This window comes from Homalodisca vitripennis, chromosome 5 (genome assembly GCF_021130785.1).
Source record: "Homalodisca vitripennis isolate AUS2020 chromosome 5, UT_GWSS_2.1, whole genome shotgun sequence".
NCBI classification, from domain to species: Eukaryota; Metazoa; Arthropoda; class Insecta; order Hemiptera; family Cicadellidae; genus Homalodisca; species Homalodisca vitripennis.
Window position 1 is genome coordinate 117673504 of NC_060211.1, and position 22426 is coordinate 117695929.

At 32.6% G+C, this 22426-nt stretch overlaps 1 protein-coding gene across 12 annotated transcripts in view; it reads right to left on the minus strand.

The window, feature by feature from the left end:
* The window catches only part of LOC124362807 (potassium voltage-gated channel subfamily H member 6), a 608699-nt gene that overhangs the window by 71830 nt on the left and 514443 nt on the right, over window positions 1-22426 (minus strand). For all 12 annotated transcript variants that reach the window (XM_046817627.1, XM_046817628.1, XM_046817624.1 and 9 more), the window contains 2 exons: window positions 6720-6963; window positions 1008-1189 (listed from right to left, as the gene is read on the minus strand). In XM_046817627.1, the coding sequence (XP_046673583.1) occupies window positions 1008-1189; window positions 6720-6963 (426 nt within the window). The remainder of the gene's footprint in view (window positions 1-1007; window positions 1190-6719; window positions 6964-22426) is intronic.

Consider the following 22426-nt stretch of genomic DNA (forward strand, 5'->3'; position numbering starts at 1 on the left):
TATACCTATCTCCCTTCCTTCTACGTATTTTCCTTGCTTTAAGTTTGGTTTAGTTATTATATTATTTTACATCTATCTTTTTTATGGCACAGAGTCTATTAAAAATTTATATTTCTTTGCGGCCTTATCAAGTGCCTGTGATTGTGTGTTTTACATACTTTTACATTTACATCAATTACTATAAATAGAATTCCCTCTCCCTTGCAAAAAAGACCAAAAAGTATTTTAACAACGAGTGCAAGCTAAATTTAATACAGCTTGATACAAATCTTGAAGAATAAGGATAATTTTCTAAAACATCGTTGATGTATTCAATGTATAATATAAAGATAACTTTATCTGAATGGATTTTGCTCACTCTGTGACATCTTAAGATACTAGTAATACAATTCACCACTTGAGTACACACACTGTAACTTTAGCTGTAGTAGTTTTTTTATTGCTGTTTGTTTCCGTCAAGTCACCCCATTAACAGTAAATGTACAATTTACTTTAAAAATTATAGTTTAGTCAAATTGTTTGGTAAAATATTGTTTTAAACTCTTTTTGTCTTTTAAGCGTTTACTGAAACATATGTCTATGTAATGAAAATCACTAAAAACTAACAGCTGCCTGTAAAGAATATTTCATGTGCAGTACTCAAGAGTATAGCTTTTCTTTAACTTTCAAATAAATAATTCAATGTAATGCTCAATAAAAAATAAAAGATATAATATATAAGTACATAACAATACGTATTTAATGTAGGCCTTAATTGAAATGTATAATATAATTTATTTGTTAGGAGACAAGTACAAAATGTTTAACGTAACTAACTAAAAGTATATAAACCAACAAATACATGTTTGAAAAGTTGAATTAAATTTAAAATAAATATTGAAACCCATAAACTTATTCACACTTAAGAGTGAAAATAATTGCTTTTTAATGCCCACAACAGTAATAGTTACACAACACTTTAGCAAAAAGCTTGTACTTGAGTGAGGAATTAGGAACCTATGTGTTACCTCGTCTGTGTCGGACCCAAACAGCAGCAGATCGAAGGGGATGGCTGCTACGAGATCGATGAGGAACCAACCTCTAAGGTAGTGGACGGCTATTTTACCAGGATGTGAGACTACTTCATCATTATTGTTGACATATGTTGTCCTGAAGTTTATCAGTATGTCCACGATGAAAGTGACGTCAACTGAAAGAAAAATTTAAATAATTATAGTTTTATAAAAAGACGTTAAGGTAATCTAGGAATTCTTGAAATGAATAAGTTTTATCAGAGATTTTTAAATGATAATTTAATGCAGGTTGTCATTTTAAATTCAAAACCTTGCTTAATATACTGAATGGTAAACTTATTAAGCCCAGTACGCACACAGCGCCTAGTATGCATGTCTGACTTTCCCTTTTGCATTGGTAGTTGCATGCCAATACGACAGAAGGCATATCAATATGTGATAGCAATTTTTCATAAGGGATCACAAGAACAAATGTCTCTTTGCCTGTTTACTTGTATTTTCAAACGTGTCGCTGAAAGAAGAAGTGGTGCTCCTTCTTCTCCCATTGAGAAGAAAACAACGTAAAAGTGTAGGTAAAACAACACTGATTCTTTTAGGTAGATTTTCTATACCGGCCTATTGCAATACCTGTACTCACACAGCCATAAGACTTGTTTAGTTACATGGCAATACCACTGAAGTTCGCTATGTGCCAGACGGTAATATTAGAATGGTATGACATAACTTTACGTCATGCCTTGGAGCTTAAATTTGTATGATCTATATTTTTCTGTTGCTTCTCAACATTACTACTGGATTAAAACTATTTGCCATTCTAAATGTCCAATGTAACTAGTAATAGATCCAATAAATTGATTCAACAACGTTTTATACTACAGGGTCATCGAAATGTGAATAGGAGGACTGGAAGCAGCAAAGACAACGTATCATGCTGCTGTTAAATCCCATATCAGATATGGCATATCAGTGTGGGGAGGAACATTTCAGCATAATCCAGAAAAAAAAACAATAAGAACACTTAGGGCCAATAGAGAGAGGTAGAGAAGCTTTTACGGCTTTAAAGCTTATGACTGTAATAGCACTATACAACTAATCTGTAGTTATCCTGATAGTTCAAATGGAATTACCAAAAACTAGGACACTCATTCACACAAAACCCGAAAAGCATCTGACTACCTATTTCCTGGACACCACATCACCACAGCAAGATACCATGTTATATGGAAAGAAAAATCTACAATGCCATGCCACATAAATAAAAAAAAAAAACTTAGGGAGAGGGAGTTTAATAAAAGCCTCAAGTCTGGCTTATGGACAGACCCTTCTACACCATAAAAGAATACTTTGATTCTAATTAAGTAAACTATTCCATACAGTAAAAGCAAAAGACCAGAAAATTTTATTTAATTTTAACTTTTGATGCCATTACACCTCTTTATGTTATTGTAAATAAAGAATTTTTCACTATAGAGTATTTGACTAAGTCAGGGGCCACCCCTGTCATTTCTAGATGGTTTGACCAATTGAAATAAAAATTTGAAAATCTGTATATTAATAAGACCTACTTTTTGGTATACAAAAAATGTTGGGGCAGCCTCTGAGGAGGGCACACCTCAACTCAAAATTTTCAAATGGAAACCCTCCATATGTGACACTTTGTTGGAAAGGGAATAAAAAAGAAACATTTTGGCATAAAAAAGAAGTCGCTACTATTACCGTTCAAGGTGGCAGCCACTAAATGGCGGGTAATGGTGTTCCCTAAGGGGCTGGCCGGGCCCCAGCATTTTTTTTATATGCCAAAATGTAGGTCTAATTACTATAAAAAGATCCCCAAATATTTATTTTAATTAGTCAAACCATCTAGAAATGGCAGAGGTGGCCACTGACTTTTGGAAAACTCTGTATATTAGTTATAGTGTGTGATTTTGTGAGAAATTTTCACGATACTTTCTTTAATTTCAGCCAGAGTCATCTTTATATCTACCTGAGTTCTAGAACAGTTCTCCATCTCAATGGGTAAAAATAATGGGATGACAGACAGAATTTTAAACGTTTATAACTATTATATCACACATAATATTATTATATCTGTTACAAACATAATAAATTATTGTTGTAAGAATAAAACACAATTGTACTATGATTATGTGTTAACTCAAAAATAATTTTGTTTACAATATGGTTTAAATAAGTAACAGAATACTATTTTAAGATTTATAAAATCATTAAGTTATTCTATTATACTTCAGGAACCTTACTTTTTATTCAAAATAAATTTCCACAATGTTTTGGAATTCAGTTATAGACTTAGTAATAGACTTGAATTTAGCATGCAATGACAGCAAAGCCTGTTTGTGACATGTGGTCTGGCATACTCCCACCTCGTATAATAATATTCTGTATCTCTCATCTGGATAAAAATTTTATTATTTGTTGAATACATAATTATCTTCTTGTTAATGCTGAAGAATATAATATTCTTTTCAATATATAAATTTCAATAAACATTGAATCACAAAAAGTACTTGCTCCGCCGGGACTCGAACCCGGATCTCTCACTTGCTGGATGAATATGCTACCATTACACCACAGAGCCCTTACTTTTTTTACAATTAAATTATTTTGTATTTAGGTATCTGTCACATATGCGTTTAAATAACCAAACTAACATATGATTGAAAGACCAAATACCTGTCCAACGACTTTTTATTTACATTAATTAAATTTGTATAAATTTGAATGTGTGTGTGTGTGTTTGTAAATTTGTAGCCATTTATACAAGGAGCCATATATATGGCTCCTTTACATCATCCCACAAAATCTGGTTTAGGCAATGATGAACAAGGATGGGGACCTCTCTTCATGGCTAGTTTTTAGTAGTGTGTGATCAAGTCAAAGTATCTTGAATAGTTTTCTATGAGCAATATTTGTTTAAGAGGTTACAATGACTCATAAAACAAACAACATTATTTGTTCACCTGAAATGTATAAAACTTATGACGTATTTCATCCCATAATTAACTGATTTAAGACCTCTTCTAGCTTTAGTTTCCAACAGTAGCTTTCACTCCAGTAAAGAAGAAGTTCATTACCCTTAAGAAAAAATTGTTCATAGTGTTGTTTTATTGGTTGAATAATACAGGACATTGTCACCCAGCTGGAATTAATACGATAGCTACCAACATGTAGCTGAGACAGAGATTTGGGACTGGTTTACATAACATCAATAGTCTTTCATGAATGGGACGATCTTGTAAAATAGAAATATTGTGAGCAGACAGTATCTTATAAAACTCTCATCAAGCAAACATTTGTAACTAGTCTTGATTAAAGATTCACTGTGCTGTGCACGGATGTTTTAAACGAACGTGGAGTACACACCCATTTATGAGCACTTAAAGAGTTTCCAGACCTTGCAGCAAAGAGTGCAGATTTCTTTCCATGATTTTTACTAATCTCAGGAATGTTTAACAACACTCTATGTGAGTTTTGATTTAACCCCTGCTGAGAGTTTGGAACTTCTAGGTGTAGTGTAAGAAAATCGAATGTATGCAGTGATGGAGATTTATTACAATAATAATTATTTATCAATTAATAGTTTGCTATTTTCACCAATAAAAATGAGCCTCACTGGTAAAAGTTAGAGGTATAAATTTTCCAGATTTTGTACAGTGATGTGAAATTGGGAACAAGTTTTCAGACTTCTCACAGAGTATCATAAATTCTGTGGCAGCTCGGGTATATCTGAACATCCTATCTTAATTATATTCCTTTTTGGAGGCCAAAAGTGTTTGAGTGTAGTGAAGCAGGAAAGGAGGTCCACGGTTATGAGGATGTATATCAATGATCAAACTTTAGTGAGAGAGGTTATGCTATAGTTTTATAAAAAGAAATTTTACCAGTAACAATCATTTGCGTGGTTATTCAGTGCTGGTGTTTAAAACTTTATAGATTACAGTTGTATGAATGTCTCCTAATAAATAGCACTTACTGTAAAATTACTTCTGAATGGATGGATAGGATTTTTTAATAGTCTTTTTTGGTGGCTACATAATATTCTTCATGTGAGAAGGGATTTGGTGTAGAAGTGAGAACTACTTACAATTATTTTCATTTCTACTAGGCATGTTTTTGAAATTTTGGCAGTCCAAAATATAAGGTTTCTTGATTATATTCCTATACAAGCCTGGTCTATTAATATTTAGTGGTAGTCTCAAAAATTTAAGGAGAACCTAAAGGTTTCAAGCTTCTTAACATGGTTCAGAAAATTACGAGAACTTGGGAATTTCTTATAATGAATATCAGGGTATTGTAGTTTCCAGTTGAGAGGCTGTGATATTACTCTTTTAATCACTAAGGATTGACCCATGATGAATGTCTTTTCAATGACACCACACAATAAACTATACTGCTATGAGATAAGGTTAAAGCAAAGTGAATTTATAATGCTTTATTACATTCAGTAAAATAACTTGTAACCCCCAAATATAAAAGAGGACTAAGTGTAGTTCCTAATATTTAAAGAAAATGATTTTATGTCAGATTTTAGAAACTACAGTATTGTGCAAATTAATGGAACAAACAGATTTAATTTGTGAATATGATTTGTTATGCCAAAGCTACATTTAGGTACACTTACATGATGTTTTTAGTATTAATTAGTATAGAATATGTCCCCATTTTACTTTAATAACTTACTGAATTCTTCTTGGCAAGAAATCCACAAGTTTTTTTCAATTGTTTGTGGTTGCTTCATTTCGAAACCACACCTGAATCACTGCTTTCACCAGTTTTGTTTTTGACATACAGTCCATCTTTTGGAGTCTATCCTTACATGCCCACAAATTCTCAATAGGATTAAGATCAGGTGAATTCCCAGGCCAATCCAGAAGGGTAATTATTATTATCCTTGAAGTATTTCATCATAGTCTTTGTGCTCATCATGGCACGGAGCTGTCTTGTTGAAAAATTGCAGTCCCTTCAGCCTGGACTTTCTCAAGCTCTATAGCTAAGCATTACTCCAGAAATGCTTTGTACTTTTCACTGTTCATCATATCTTCAACAGGAATAAGAGTACCAGTTCCTGAATATGAAAAACAGCCTTAGAACATTTTCTTGTTGGGATGTTTAACTGTTTGGTTAAAATGGCTAGCAGAAAGTGATTCATTGACTGCCTTTTGAACGAATTTTGTACGCTGCCCCGAAGTGTGCCACATCAGAAAATAACACATTTCTCCAATCTTCTGAGCTCCAATAAGCGTATTTACTTGTTGGTTGTTTTTTCATCATAAGCGCTGTCAGAAGTTGTTTCCTCTGCGGTCTCATACCAACATATTAAAACTGAATTTCCACCTTTGTTCACATTAATTTGCACAATACTGTAGCATCACCTTTAATAATTCTGTGGACAATGAGGCGTTTCTATAATGGAAAAGCCATGAGTTAATTTTTTATTTTAGTACTGGCTAAAAAAATACTGTTACATAATACAAATATTCATACAAATAATAAAAATGTAAAATAGTTTTATACATATGTAAATTGACAAAAAAAGAAGCCGTTCCTACCATGAGCCAGCTAAAATATGTCTATACCAAGATAATTTCTGAAAATCGTAATTTTGTAATCTGTTTTATTAAAAACCAACAATTATGTGAATTAGTGAATGCACTGAAGGAAAACAAACTTATTAGATATATAGCTCACCTATGAGATCTATGATAACAATAGGATCGTCTCCGTATTTCTTGTTCTTGCGCGTGCTGAAGTCCGGCTCGTTGAGTAGGAAAGCGGCAACGTATGGTGTGAAAATAGCCGTGTACATGACCAGGAGCAAGATGATCCAGTCCCAGACGGCTTTGAAGGGACTGTAGTGCAGCACCGTCCACTTGTGTATCCGCGGTGACTGCAGCTTGTACTCGGGGAGGACGTCCGCACCCAACGACAGAACCTATAACACAGATATTGTTCTGTTATGTTTAACATATTTTAACAAATCTATTGTCAATGTACACGAAAGGGGAAGGTAATGTCTGAAAAAAAAATTTAATATGAACAAAAGATGTTCCTATATGTAAGAACACCACACACATCTAGAAAGCGCCATGATGGGTTTTCTTGTTTCTATTCATTCCCTATGATGGAGTAGCCACAGACTGCAGAGCTCCAGTTGAATTCAGTTTCAAATCTGGTACATTCCTAGTGAGGTACTTCACCCACAGAATAGGCGTCACAGATAACCAAGATGATTCCAGGAATTGAGCAACCCAAATAGCGGGAACTTCCAGAGTTAGAAATGTATGGAGTACCAGTGGGACTGTCTACAGATTAAAAATATATTTGTTGATGGTTAGGTTTTGGTGGATGTAGATGGGGAAAAGTTAAAAGCATCAGCTGGGCTACAGACTAATTTTGCCAAAAACAGTAATATTTTCCTCGAATAAGGATAAAATTAGATCTTTATAAAATAACTTTAGGTTGCCAAAAATATGCATTATTATTGAACAAATCTATGCACTTTTAATACTCTAAAGAATGAAATACTTAAGTGATATGCTGATTTTAATAGAAGACATGGGAAACATGTGAATGATACGGGTAGATAGCGTAACTTATGAGTTCTTGACAAGCAAGAGGTTAGAACTGAGTTAGGAGTAGTCTTTGTTTCTACAATCAGTTTTGAGAAAAAAAAATCATGTGGTCTTATTTTTATCCAAAAAACTAATGTAATTTGTACTTTTGTTGCACTTCTAACTTATGTTTAGATTAGAAGTTGTATAGCTATATTTTATATTTTCCACTTACAGTACAAGAAAATTATAATGGTAGACATGAATAAATGGATAATAATTTATAAATGTTCAGTACTGAGGTAAAATTAGGATCAAATATGGCATTTCTTATATTTAACGTTCTACAATAACAACTACTAAACATCTAAAAACTACAGTCAACAAAATAAATAAACTTAAATCAGAACACTATAATATTATATTTTGCATAAGAAAATTGAGTTTATAACACAAATACAAGGCATTTTTAAATTAATAACAAACAAATTTTTTCATTATGTCTGCTGACATCCAAGCCCATCCCATCTGTGATCATACTCACTTTTAAGAAAAGTTTTATATAAGCTGTGTTAAACTGCACCCGGTTATTAAGTTCTTTTTATGCAATCTGGAAGGGAATTCAATGCTCTCTAAATGGGTAACATTGTACATGGGAAATATTGGTGTTCTATAGTATGCAATTCTTAGCATAGCTGCAGTGCAGAATTGAAAACATTGACAAAATACTGTGAAAAACCTAAAAATTCCAATGCTTATCAAATGAGTTAGTTTTATGACTGATATGCGAATATAGTATGGGGTGATGTGATCATATTTTTGCAATCACGCTATTATTTTGTCCTGTATAAAAATTTTTTAAATTTAGGGCATTTTTGATTTTATAAAGTAAAATTCTAATCAGTTTAAATCTTAGGTTCCATAACTTTATACTCTTAAAATAGAACCGTTTATAGATCTTTAAAATATTTTAGACGTCTTATTTTCGAAACAACTTTATAGGCTTTTAACGATTTTATTATTTTAAGGTTTCAAAATGATGATGGAGTTTTTTTAAAGCTTTTAACATACCAATCATTCTAGAGTCCTATATGTGTTACTATGAGTGTTATATGTGTATGAGTGGTGGTGTTGGAAGGGATGTTTTATGTAGTTTTTAAATTAAGGAAGAAAAGCAACAAGAAATAAAAAAAAGAAATTAGAAGTAAAGACATTAAGAATTTTTTAATTCTGTTTTTGTACATGATGTCTTGTTATATTATTGTTTTGGTTATGCTGAATTTGTTAGTTTTACAGCAGACTCAAAACAACCCAATTTATGTTTATTAAAAATAATTGGACATCTTTAAAAAGAGACTCTAGATCTCTTTCGTAAAAGGAAATCTCTGTAAACACCTCATTGGTACAGTTATATACAATGGCATACAGATAAACCTAGAAAAAACTAAGTTCACAGAAAATTAAAGAGCTCCAAATTTAAGGGCTAACAATTATTATAATCAGTTCAAGCAATTGCTTGCAATAAACAATTCAATTAAAGTAAAAAGCATTAGAATTATAGAAAAGGAATAAAAAATAAGAAAACACAAAAAAGCATAAAAACTTTTTCAGAAAGCTAACTATAGTACTGGTAATTATTTAATTATAATTATTTTTATATTAAGAAATTTATAGCCCCGAAGATAAAACATGCTTAAATTATTGTCACTTATATGCAGTGTTGAGTTCATTAAACAAAACACAAAACATAATTCAAGTAGGTAGCAGCAAAAGTATGGAATGTAATGTTGCATTTAAAGTAATAGAAAAAGTAGTATTCAAGATTATAAAAATGTATGCTGTATCGGGAATATACTATAATACAAATATTTACAATGTTAATATATAGAATTTCTTTTTATTTTACAAAATAATAAAAATGTACCATTTTAAATTATACAATTTGAAACTAACATGCTATTTGGCTAATCAAGAATTAGTAAAATGTCAGTAACAGTCATTTTTAGACTGACCTTGTCTGATAGTTTCTATGGTTTACCAAACAGCTGATTCCAACAATGTGTGCAGTGAAATATCAGTCAGGCTTACCAACTATCCGAATAATAGGAAAAAAGTCCCTTCATACAAGCATACAAAAACGGGTTTTTATAAATTATTTGATGAAAAACACAAGGAATGTATAACATATATAGTATTTCCGAAAAGAGTAAAAGATTTACTTTCTTCTAATTAGGCAAGAAATGGGTTGATGCATTAAAAACAGTTTACTCAAACCCTACTGCTCCTGCTTTCTTGTTTTGAAAATATTTTAATTATAATATTTAAAAACTAGAAGAAATGTCACACAGATTTCATGTTATGGCTACTAGTAAGTGAGCATTTTATGTTATAGTTTCAAAATGTTGACCAAAACAGTTTTTTGAGCACTGCAAGTGAACGACACAACTAGTAATCAACTTGACCAATATTAATTTGTTTGTGTGTTGTTATTATGTAAAACTTTGTCCATTTAATCTTTGCTCTCTTACAGTTTGCAAGATCTCCTTAATGTGCATAGAATTTGGAACATGTGGTATAAATGAGCCCCTGCTCAAGTTTGCAAATTTAAAACAGCATTAACATCACAATATTTCCTTTTCTTATTATTTGTGTCACTCTCATTTAAACATATTAAATATTGGATTTGAAGAAACTAAATCTATAACTTACTTTGTTTTTCTTACTTCGAATTCTACCGTAAGTCAGAGCTGGACATTCTAACATCTTGAAATTTGTTTAGAAAAACTTTAAATAATGAGAAATACATCTTCTTTTAACTCAAGTGTTGTTGAGTTTCTAATATGACATGTTATAAAATTAGTTTTCAATAGAACTGAAAAACTAATATTTATAATTTTGTAATCAGTATTAATTACGAATTAGGTATTTATTATTACAAGAATTTTGTAACCAAGTATCCTATTAATAGTGCTTTTGTCTATAAAGAACAGTTTGAGGTGAGTAGCAATCTGAATGTACTGCTTATTTAGCTTAAATGTAACACAATGTATGTACAAATAGAGTTAATCTAGTCAATTTATTAGCAATAATTTATATTTTCTCCAAACAAATGGAACAGTTGTAATTTTCACATTTAAGAGAACAATATTGCAAGCTAATATTGTGCTAATAATTCTATTCCTGTATAGAAGTGGGCTACTGAACAAAAAATAAAACTAAAAATGAAGACTCATTGTTAGAGTGTAGCGCTGTTACTGTACACCATCTTATTCTCGCAATATTCTTATAGTCGGGAGGAAATAATAACTTACCATAATAATCCTGGTTCCATCAAATTTGGCCAAAATAGACGGCCTTGCTAAATCGTAACCGATAGTATTAAGACACCCTTTACACCACTTCATGTCCACACACTTGGACCGTTTCATCCGATTCGATCTGTCCTTCTGCGCCTTTGCAGAGTTGAATCAATAATACACCATTAATCTGGATTTTGTTATAGTTCTGTAAAATCCCAATTATTACACAAATATAAACACACAGACTAACAGACGACGCGATGAACGCGACCTCTGTCAAATATATCCAAACCCGGATCCGAAATCGTCTGCTAGACTCGAACAACAGCTGACCGAAAGTGACACACAGACCGTCTGTAGACAGCACACGGGCGAGCCAACCGCCTACTGCCTACCTCCGAGTTTACGTTCTCGATGAGCTATGCTGCTCGAGAGGCTTTATTTTCGGCAGTCTACTAACATTGTCCAGAGATGCGCGCTAAGCCGCAAGTTTAATTATAGGCGCCATGCCACAAATCGATGCGCCGGATGTACGTCACCGAACCGGAAATGGTCGGCACAAATTATGATGTCTAACAGTCAATACAAACATTCGACTCCACTCAAACGACATGTGTTTATTGTGCTGAAAGCCAAAACACCAATCAATCTGCCAATGGTTGACAAGTGTTTACTTTGGGCTACCTTTCACAAGCCAGTGCCGAGAAAGTAAAATTAGTAAGATTTAGAAATTGTATTTAGATTAACCTAGCTGATTTTAGACTACACACGTGGACCACCTAAACAAACTGTGGTGGTAAAGGTTGCAACTGAATTACAAAATAAACTTTATCAAACATTTACGTTAAAAAGGAACGGAAATTTTGTCTTGATTGTAAATTAATATATTTTTTTAAACACTTAAACATATTATTTAACATTGTTCAATTAGTGGGTATTACACACATTATCAATGGTGTAGGCACTAGAGCATATCCTCCTTCTGATAAGTGACCTCTTGCATCATAGATATGTAAACTCCTGCAGTGAGCATTAGGTTGCTGAAAATGTAATGGTTCTTTTGATCTATTTTAGCGAATGAAATCAACTAGAACAAAATCTAAAATGGAAGAATTATTAAAATGTAGATACATACCCGTTAATAATGAGCGAATAAGCGCTTGATGTAAGTATATAGGGTAACGACACGTATCTCTGCAGCACTTTCGAGAATCAAAAAAAGTACCCACTCAAATTCAGCATCCTCATTAATTTATTAATGACAAATTTGAGTTGAGTTGCTTATAAATATTGTAACATTTATAAGCAGATTTTAGACGGAGAATCTTTTGAAACCCAATTAGTTTTGTAAAGTTTAAACAAACGAATGTTTACAAACAGAAGCTGCAGATAAAGCATTTTAGAGGCAAGTTTATGAATTGTTTAATCATTGTATTGATCAGCACTGTTTCATAAATAAAATGAACTCTAATTTAACTTACCTTATTCCATTCTTACTTAAAACTGCAATACAGAATCGTAGTTAATATTTCTATACGATATAATGCAATACAATCGTGTTGATTATAAAAAGAAAATAACAATGTGTTAAGATTGTTAAAGCGTACAATAATGTTTATTTTCTTAGTTACCAATTATATAGAACGAGATAGGAGTACGCTACACCACGTTTCGCGGAACAAGCTTCGCTGAGGTTGCTTGTAAAAACTTGGCTATATATGTTAATATGTCACTTGTTAAATGTTACATGATTGGGCTCACTTCATTTATACATTTCTTTACTTTCCCATTATTATTATAAATACAACCTGGGCATTTGTCCCATTATTAACGTTGCCATCATGGTTACTCATACGACCAATGTATATGATTTTGCTCAACAAAATCTCTTGGAGTGACATGCATAATCATCGAACCTTATGTAGATTATATAGTTCAATGAAGCTTCACTCATAATAATTTCAAGACAAACGCCCAGTCAATATGAAATAAGAAAAAAGGCAACAAAGCTTTGTAGATACATTTATAATAATTTATGGTAGTATCGCTAAAAAGAGTCTTTTCCAACTGATTTTGATCTGCAAGAAGCCCCTTGAGGCCGTTCGTGCGTCGATCATAGGTCGACCAGATATCGTAAAGTTTTTTTTTTAAAACGGTTCATTACTTGAATTATTCGATAATTTGAAGATCTATTTGTGTTAAATGAATACTACTTGATTTTTAATCACGATTAAAGAGGCGCTGAAAATAAAAAATAGCACGCCAGCTCTTCTGACGTCTGCACTTGTGCTGTGTTTGTAAATATAGCCAGTTCTAGTGGAAGATATTTATTGACGATGACAAATGAATACATGAATCGTTCAGATTCTGGTACTACGTACAGTGGTATTACACAATGAATCATCGAGGAAGACCTTGATACTGATGTTGTATCGAGTCAGAGTGAAATTTTATCTGAAAAACTAGTGTTAGTAGCAAATAGAGGCAAACAAATCGACGAAATTGAAGTAGATAGTAATTAAGAAGAAATTGAAAAATATGTGGAGAATGAGTTAGAAATAGGATAAAGCGATGTAAGTATTATAAGTAGGACTATGATACAAACTAGTAGGGAAGAATCTAGGCTATTTATAACGTAAAAAACTAGACATGTTACCCAAAGCAGCAGTAGGTGACCATGTAAACAATTAGTTACTGTCTAGTAAGTGTCTAGTGCTTTATTAACTGTATCAGTGTTAACTTTTGTGTGTGACATAAACATTATTTTATTGATTTTTATATTTCAATTTTATACGAGTATTTTACAAATTAATACCAAACAAAAAAAGGGTAAAGAGTAAAAATAAAGAATATTACACCAAAAATATTAAAAATGTTATTTGTATAAAGCACTGTAAAATAGAAAAAAATAAATGCGGCCTCGGTGCAGTTGAAGCGATTTTTAATGAGACCTCAAAGGGTTTTATTGAAGCCACGAACGAAATGGACGAGTTCGTTATTAAATCCCTGCACTAGCTTAGAAGTCTAGTCGGCCGTTTTAATATTTCACGTTGTAACGTCCAAGTCTTAACAAAATGAATGTAAGTGAAATGGCAGCGAATCAAGTCTGACGAATGTTATCCAGTTAATTTTGTTTTATGACACCATAAATATGACGATCCTATCATATGTATAAATTAAGAAAAACTAGTTTATGACAAAGTACAAGAATGTATTCTATACAAAATTTAAATTGAAGGAATAATGAATTGGTACACTAACTTATATTAAAATCGAAACAACCATATGGGCTTAACATTCGCTAAATTATTGTTTTGCACTTTAATCCTTAGATTCTGATCTTCAAATTTACCTGAATTCAAAATTATATTATATTATGTTATTATTTTAAATTAACAACTAATCAAAACTTGTTTACATGTCAAATGGTATTTACATTTAGAAAGTTTATTATCAGGTGTTTCTTCTTTTGTTTGTTTATTTTATTCTGTGTATGTTTTACAAGTGTACTTGGCAAAGTTGTAATCACAACGAAATATTGTACAGTAAACAATTGTAGTTTTCTTTTGAAACTGCTCTAAGAGATTTTATACATACATATATAATGTTAGTGAGCGCTCTATGGTGTAATGGTAGCACATTCACCCGGCAAGTGAGAGATCCGGGTTCGAGTCCCGGCGGAGCAAGTACTTTTTGTGATTTAATGTTTATTGAAACTAAATAAGGCTATTGCCATTCATACAATTCAATGTGTGTGTGTATATATATATATATATATATATATATATATATATATATATATATATATATATATATGTATAGTTTGTTATTCAGTTTTAAGGTAAGAAATGTAAACTCCTTCGTGGGGCACAGGATATACAAACATACACGGGTATTATTGCATTCTTAATACACATATACGTATTGTATTACAACATATCACATAAGATATTATAATATTTGTTCTCAGTGCAAATGTGTTGAAATTATTACTGATTTGGATCGAGGCAAGAGATATAATAAGAGCGAGTGTATAAGTTCTTGAGGTGTCTCCTCTCCTCACGTACTCTCGCCTTGAAGATTTGAGAACAAGAGACAACAAACACAAGTAGTGAGGAGCGTGCCAGTACTATACTTCTCTGCTTTCTGTGTTGACTTTGTTTTTAATAATTAAACATTAGTTTAATTATTAAACTATGTAGCATAACAGAATACACGAGTATTTTATTTAATAAAAGGTATTCAAATTGTACAAATTATATTACAACGGTACAATTGTAAAAGGGTAACTATATCCTTGTACTCAATAGTTTGAAAATGGTTTTTGCGACTCTCATTCTAATCTCGTACCATGATTCATTGTTCAATCATAACTAAAATCTGCTATTGGAAAAATCGTTAACTGAAGAGATAACCTGAAGCTGATACAGAGGACTAAACACATTAATGAACGATTGAAGAAGTGTCATCAGGTATTCCCACAGAACACGATTTATCATCGACTGCTCATTTCAGTTTTTCAATCGTACGCTATAACGTTGGTTGGATGTCGACAGCGTGATGTGTGATCACTCAAAATATACTTTCAGAACATTGTATACTTAAGCTTACTTTTTTATATGGGTAAACAACACTGTGCTCTTTATAACGTTCAAGCCACAAGACTAAATTTACTATTCTGGTTGTGCGTTAGCGAAAACTATTACGATTGTTCACTCGAGTACTCGAGGGGCTGGACAAATTTAATTGTTGTCTGCCTGTCTGTTTGTCCCCACAATATTTCGGTACGAACTGATCAATAGTCAGGTAAAATTTCTACTTTGTCTACCGCGGGATTTAATAATCGCTTTTAAGTATGATTGCATGATTGTGTATCTGTATGCAAGACATCTTGATAATGAAATGAGCTAAAGACTTGAAATTTTGCACGCAACCTCAGCGAAGCCTGTTACGTGACACGTGATGTGGCGTATACCTTACTATGTTGAAATATTAAAGTAAATATTTACTGTTTCTGTATAAAATATAAATCCTAATTTCATTGTTTAAATTCGTTAGCCTGTTACGCGACACGTGATGTGGCGTACACCTACCTTGTTGAAATATTGAAGTAAATATTTACTGTTTATGTATAAAATATAAATCCTAATTTCATTGTTTAAATTCGTTAGCCTGTTACGTGACACGTGATGTGGCGTACACCTACCTTGTTGAAATATTGAAGTAAATATTTACTGTTTATGTATAAAATATAAATCCTAATTTCATTGTTTAAATTCGTTAGCCTGTTACGCGACACGTGATGTGGCGTACGCCTACCTTGTTGAAATATTAAAGTAAATATTTACAGTTTATGTATAAAATATAAATCCTAATTTCATTGTTTTAATTCGTTTAACATTTGAATAAAAAGCGTAAAATGTGACAACTGAAATATAATAAAAACCTGAGACGCAACAGTCAAACTGCAATCACCTACATAACTCAAGACAATATGCCAAACATGAAATAAAAGTGAAAAATGAGATAATATTACTTGTATTTACTTGTGGGAAAAGTGGCAGTATTTGCTGTTAATTTTACATACGATTCTTATCATTGCACTTTTCATCTTTTTACGAAGGCAACTTCTTCCGATACACTAGGATTACGGTAAATATGTGTACATTTTATTTATATACGTCTCACTAATTCTTCAGCCAACTTCTTTACTTCTCTAATTTTTATTTCAATTAAGTAATTTTATTTAAGAAGCTAATTGTTTCTGAAGCATGTAATACTTTTGAATTCTCCTCCCGGAAGTTGTGATCGCGTACTCTACGCTATGACCCACGACGGAAGAAAATGTCATTTATTCTGTATATTGCAAAAATATGAACAGGCCTTTAGCTTGGGTGATAGTAGTGATAAACAAAGCCAATGATACTGTAGTTTGCGAACAAATCAATATGTAGTAACATAGTCTTGTTAGGCCATATTTCAAAATAATAAAATAACAGTTTTGTAGTGTCTAATCTTAAAAGAACTTCTACAATGTACAAGCTTAGAACTGCTGCTCTAAACGGCACAGGGGGTCAATGTATTGTGTGGATATAATTCAAGACGCGCTTCTATGCTTCTATTAGTTTTATAACTAATTCTTCTATTATTAGCAACCCGCCCTTTTCAACGAATAACATTGTCTGCAGAATGGGTTAATCCATTGATTGCGTTTGAATGTTACACAACCACACATGAACCTAATTTGAAAAAAAGTAGTAAATCCATTCCATTATCCCCTTTCAGATTGGCAACACAACAATTACTGTTTGAATTTACAAAACTAAAATTCAACATTTATAGAATGTGCCATGGTACATTATTCCCATTTTATTTTTCTATATATTGATGTATCAAAACTATCAAAACAATTAGATATACATATAGCCTGGTCGTACGATCTACCTCTACGATCTCATAAATGGATCTAATTAGTGAACTCTTTAGTGGTGCTCTTTGTTTGTTATTTTGGCAGAAAAAAATGAACGGATAGTAAAATAGGGCTACACAAATGTAGCCTTAACAAATTCTATAAATATGTACGGGTTTTTACATATTTACGGTAAACAATTTACACAGCTACCATTTTGAAAAACATTAGTATATTTACTTCAAAATTTTAAGATACACCGATTAAACAAAACTTTTCTTAAGCTTAATACGTAGTTGTATAGTTTGTATAACCTATACAAACACGTTTTGTTTTATGCATGCCGGTAACAGAGATACTGCTGTATACATTGTAGATTTTGGTTTTTGATGAACGAAGATAGTTTGTCATAAGGGCTTTATTGATGAGGTCTGACACCAGCTTTATCGCCACTAGTTACCAGTAGGCTTGGGGGTGGGGAAGGACGGTTTTATTAGTACTTGGTCGTGCTGCCACTTCAGACGTTGGTGTGAGGAGGGGGTGGGGGAGAAGGTAATTGTGTAACACTTCTGCTCCAGCCACTTTATCGTATAACCGTCTTCTCCATACACTCTAGTTCATGGTAAAGTGTGACTATGAGGTTCACTCAACGGTAAGCCCAAAATAGAGCTGAAAAAGAACAACTGCTCTCTGACCACAATAAACTGCGGGTAGGTCACGAGGTCACTGAGTGATTGCGTGCCACTTTATCGTCTTCTCCTTACACTCTAGTTCATGTTGAAGTGTGAATATGAAGTTCACTCAACGGTAAGCCCAAAATAGAGCTGAAAAAGAACAGCTACTCTCTGACCACAATAAACTGCGGGCAGGTCACGAGGTCGCTGAGTGATTGCGTGCCTAGGAAACTGATGACAAAATGCCACGCCCTCTCCAGATATGCGGCAAAATACCTCTTTACTTGTTTACCAAACACTAAAGGGATAGCACTTACCTCCAAAATCTCGTTTTTAACATTATAAATTGTGGAGTCTAAAATATATCTCTCAGGATATCTCTGAGTATGGAAAAGAAGTTAAAAGAACATTTAAGTTATTACTAAATTTGTATAAATATTAATTGATAAATTCCATACATTATTATGTTATTTCAAATCAGATATAAGTAAGATTAATATGCAGGAATTTTGCTGTAATTTGAGATACAATGCGTTTGTTATAAAACGTATAGAAATGTTTATACAATTTAATGATACAAATACTAAGTACGGAAGTTTATTTTACCAATCTTATATACAAATATTAAAAAAAAACTAATTATTTCCTTTTAGGTGGTTAGTAAATATAAATGTCTACGGGAAATATTTACAGTGGCATTAAAAGGATACATTAAAACGATAAGGGTTTACAATATTAAATTTGTATTACCAGGTAGTCTTCATAATCGTTATTTATTCAAGAATCGTGGTGTGCTTAAATCATTTATTTAATAGGGGATTGCGGGAATGAATACTCGAGTCAAGGCTGGAGGCAGCAATATAGCACGTGAGGGGCTTCACAGCTCGTAACTTTCAATGAAGAAGTAATCGCTATTCTGTAAGGACGACAGATTTTACAATAGCAGTAAGGTAGTCGCGAGTTCTTGTATAGCTTGTTTTTACCCTTTGTACGTTATGTTCAGAGTTTTGCTTTGATTAACATATTGTTTTGAGTTCCAATAGAGCATGTTTTTTTATTAGAATAAAAGATTCTACTTCTTGTAAGATTGAAGGTCACAATTTCAGGCACCCTTTTGTCTTACGAGAAAGCCGTGTATTAAAGATTTTAATTGGGGGTGTCAAACCTCTTAAATTATAAATACTCGTATGTCAACCAAAATGATTACCAGCAAGAATTTTACAAAACCTCTGGAGTATACAAATTTAACTGCAGTGATTTTGGCAGTTATTACGAGAACGTGTCAAATATAAACAGGACTGTTTATTTAAAAAATTACGAATAAGAGAGTCGTTAATCAACAATCGGTTGATCCGCAGGTGTCTGTTACTGCAATGCCCTCGGAAGCTCTTTACCATCAAAACAAATCATGAGGGAACCGGAAGTGCATGTCTCTGTTGAACGGCGGATTATAATAAAGTTTTTTTTTTTGCCAAAGAAGGGGTGAGGTAAAACGAAGTGTTTGTGGCGAATACGAGCATAGTTCGGGTACAGCACCCTGTCAAGAACTCGTGTGTTTACATGGCACAAAGACATTTCTGAAGAGCGCGAAAAAGTTGAGAACGAGAGCAACGATCGTCTCCCAAGAACGAGTGTTGCCTATATCAACATTGAGGTAGTCCGAAATGTTACTGAGGATAATCGGTGTATAACTCTCTTTGAAGTCACAATGCACAATGCTAATGGATTCCGCAAAATTATAATTTCTAAGGAAAGATGTCAGCAGTTAACCATATGCAGCTAACGTCACGAGGCACACATAGGTTGCATTAGGATGGAAAACACTGGAGCGAGGGTCCACCCACAGTCCAGACTTGTCATCATCTTTCTGGACCCCTCATAAAGAGCGTGGAGGCCAACGATTCGAGGATAACGAAACGGTGGAGACGATTGTGCTCCATGGCTAAATTAACGTCCAAGGGGTTTTTACGATGATAGAATTAAAAAGCTCCCAGTCTGATGGGGAAATGTATCTTAAGGGTAGGAAAATATGTAGAAAAATAATACAAATATCGTTTAATCGTTTAGTCAGGTTATGTTCTATTTTTGTTAAAAACCGGTCACGTTTGTATTTGATAAATCCTTGTATATTGGAAAAACTGGTAGAAATTTGCATATAAGGCTTAAAGAACATATACAAACATTGAAATAAATCAAATATCTAAAATAAAATAAAATTTTTCTTAGCTTTTATTAGAAACCAACAATTATAAAAAACACTGAAAATAACATGGGAGTTGTAGATATTGAGGAAAATTAAAAGGATTAAGTATAAAAGAAAATATACATAAGGTTTTTATAGTAATTGAAGTGGAACCGATATTTACCTAAGATCTCTGCTTAATTAACACTACTTAACCCTGCTTTCAACTAATTTGAGAACTGATAGTAAATTGAATTTGAGTTCAGCATTAGTAAATTGTATTTCTAATAATTGCAATTAGATTGTTTGCATTTATTCTAACTTAAAATACAATAATTATGGGAAAAAGTATTATATGATGAAACATTTTATAAAAAGAGCTTGAGTTATCATATGTTTCCGAAATTGTACGTCTTACAAAGAATTTATAAAGTGTGATCTACAGTATAGTAAAACAGCATTGTACCGGACACGAATAGAAAAATAAGATATATTGTGAAAAATTAAAATTATTTTACCTGGTAAATTAAAAAAAAACCACTCTAGCATTTTTGGAAAGAATATGCTATTGTGTTATATACTTATCAACCCACTTACTCCCAGGAATATTTACATGGGAAAACCGGAAGAATAATGAATTTTAGAAATTTCGTGTTAAAAAACCATAAGAATAATGAAGAAATTTCAACTAAGAGAGTCATGTAGAAATACTTTCAAGAAGTCACAGATACTGACTCTACATAGTATGTTCATTTTAAATACTATAAGATATTTTCATAATGATAATACAATATTCAACGGTCACCAGACTTCAAACAATTTTCAGGTGACCTCGTTCGCCCCACACGACAAATCCTGGCCCAGAGAGCAACTCCTCATGAATCAATGGGGTTCACATCAAATTTAATCCTTAAGTGAACCTGTATGAACGTTACTGTGTTTATAGGCAGGACACACACAACGACAGAAATCGAATTACGTCTACTGTTGGGAGGTACACCGTTAAATGCTCAACCAGTAACTTCGTAATTTTAAACTTTGCAAATTTTTAGTACCGAGAAAATTTGGCAGTGTTAAGGAATTTATGAATCAAAATAGTTGTGAAATCATTAGAAACATCCCAAACCTAGTTAGTTAGACATCATACAAAATTGGTACATTTAAATTCACATATACTAAAAACCATTATGAAATGATCTCTTTAAATATAGCACAAAAAATGTATCAACAACATTTTCCTGGGTATTTTATTTTATATATTGGCTGAACCTTAGCGAAGCCTATCACTCTAGGAGCTGGATAAAATTTATTTATATGTTATCTGTATATCTGTCCACACCGTATCTCAAGAACAAACTAATCCTTAGGGGGTAACAATGATGGCAACGAGAGAATAATAGGCCTACCATAACAGAATTTGCCAAAACTACAGATTGAGCACAATAATATGAGATTTTAATCACATGAGACATATTAATACAAGTAGCCTAACGTTATCCGTGAAGATTGAAGGGTTTGTATGAAGGTTCATTGCTATATAAGCAACATCGAGTTACATGACGGTGCATGTCACTCTATGGGATTTGGCTGAGCGTTAGTGACCATTTTTACGTTGGTCGTATTGCTAACCATGATGGTAATGAGAGAATCACAGAATAACACATTTGTAAAAACCGGCTACAATCATATGACAGTTTAACAGATGACTTAGTTTAAGATTTGGAGTTTCTCTATGACCCTCTGTATAATTTGCACAATTCAATTGTCTGTTACACGTATATGAAACTTAATGGAGTTGGAGAATTCCCTACAATAGTTTCATTAACAACACAATTTGTTGTTGAATGTACCCAAACTTTAACTGCCAAGAGGATTGATTTTCTGGTATTCACCACAACAGAATACAATACCGATGTTTAAATAATCAAATGAAAAATTTCAGTAAATATATAAATCAAGCATAAAATAACTTTAAAACGTTTCAGTATGAGTCTCTATGTATAGTTACCAATGTCACTATTACCTTTGGTTGCATTATTGTAGTTACACAAGAGGCATTCATGCAATGCTAATAATTGAGGCACGGAAGAAGTGAGCACTTCGACTGTCATCTGTGGAGTGAGAGGCTCTGGTAGTAAATATTTGAACAATCAATTTGTTCAAGATTGAACAATCGCGTACTGGCTGTAAGTGTTTTAATCTGTATTATTCATGATTTTCTATCTCCGTGTATAGTAATACAACAAAAAGTCTGTGTGTCCTCTGCAAACAAAGTGAAAT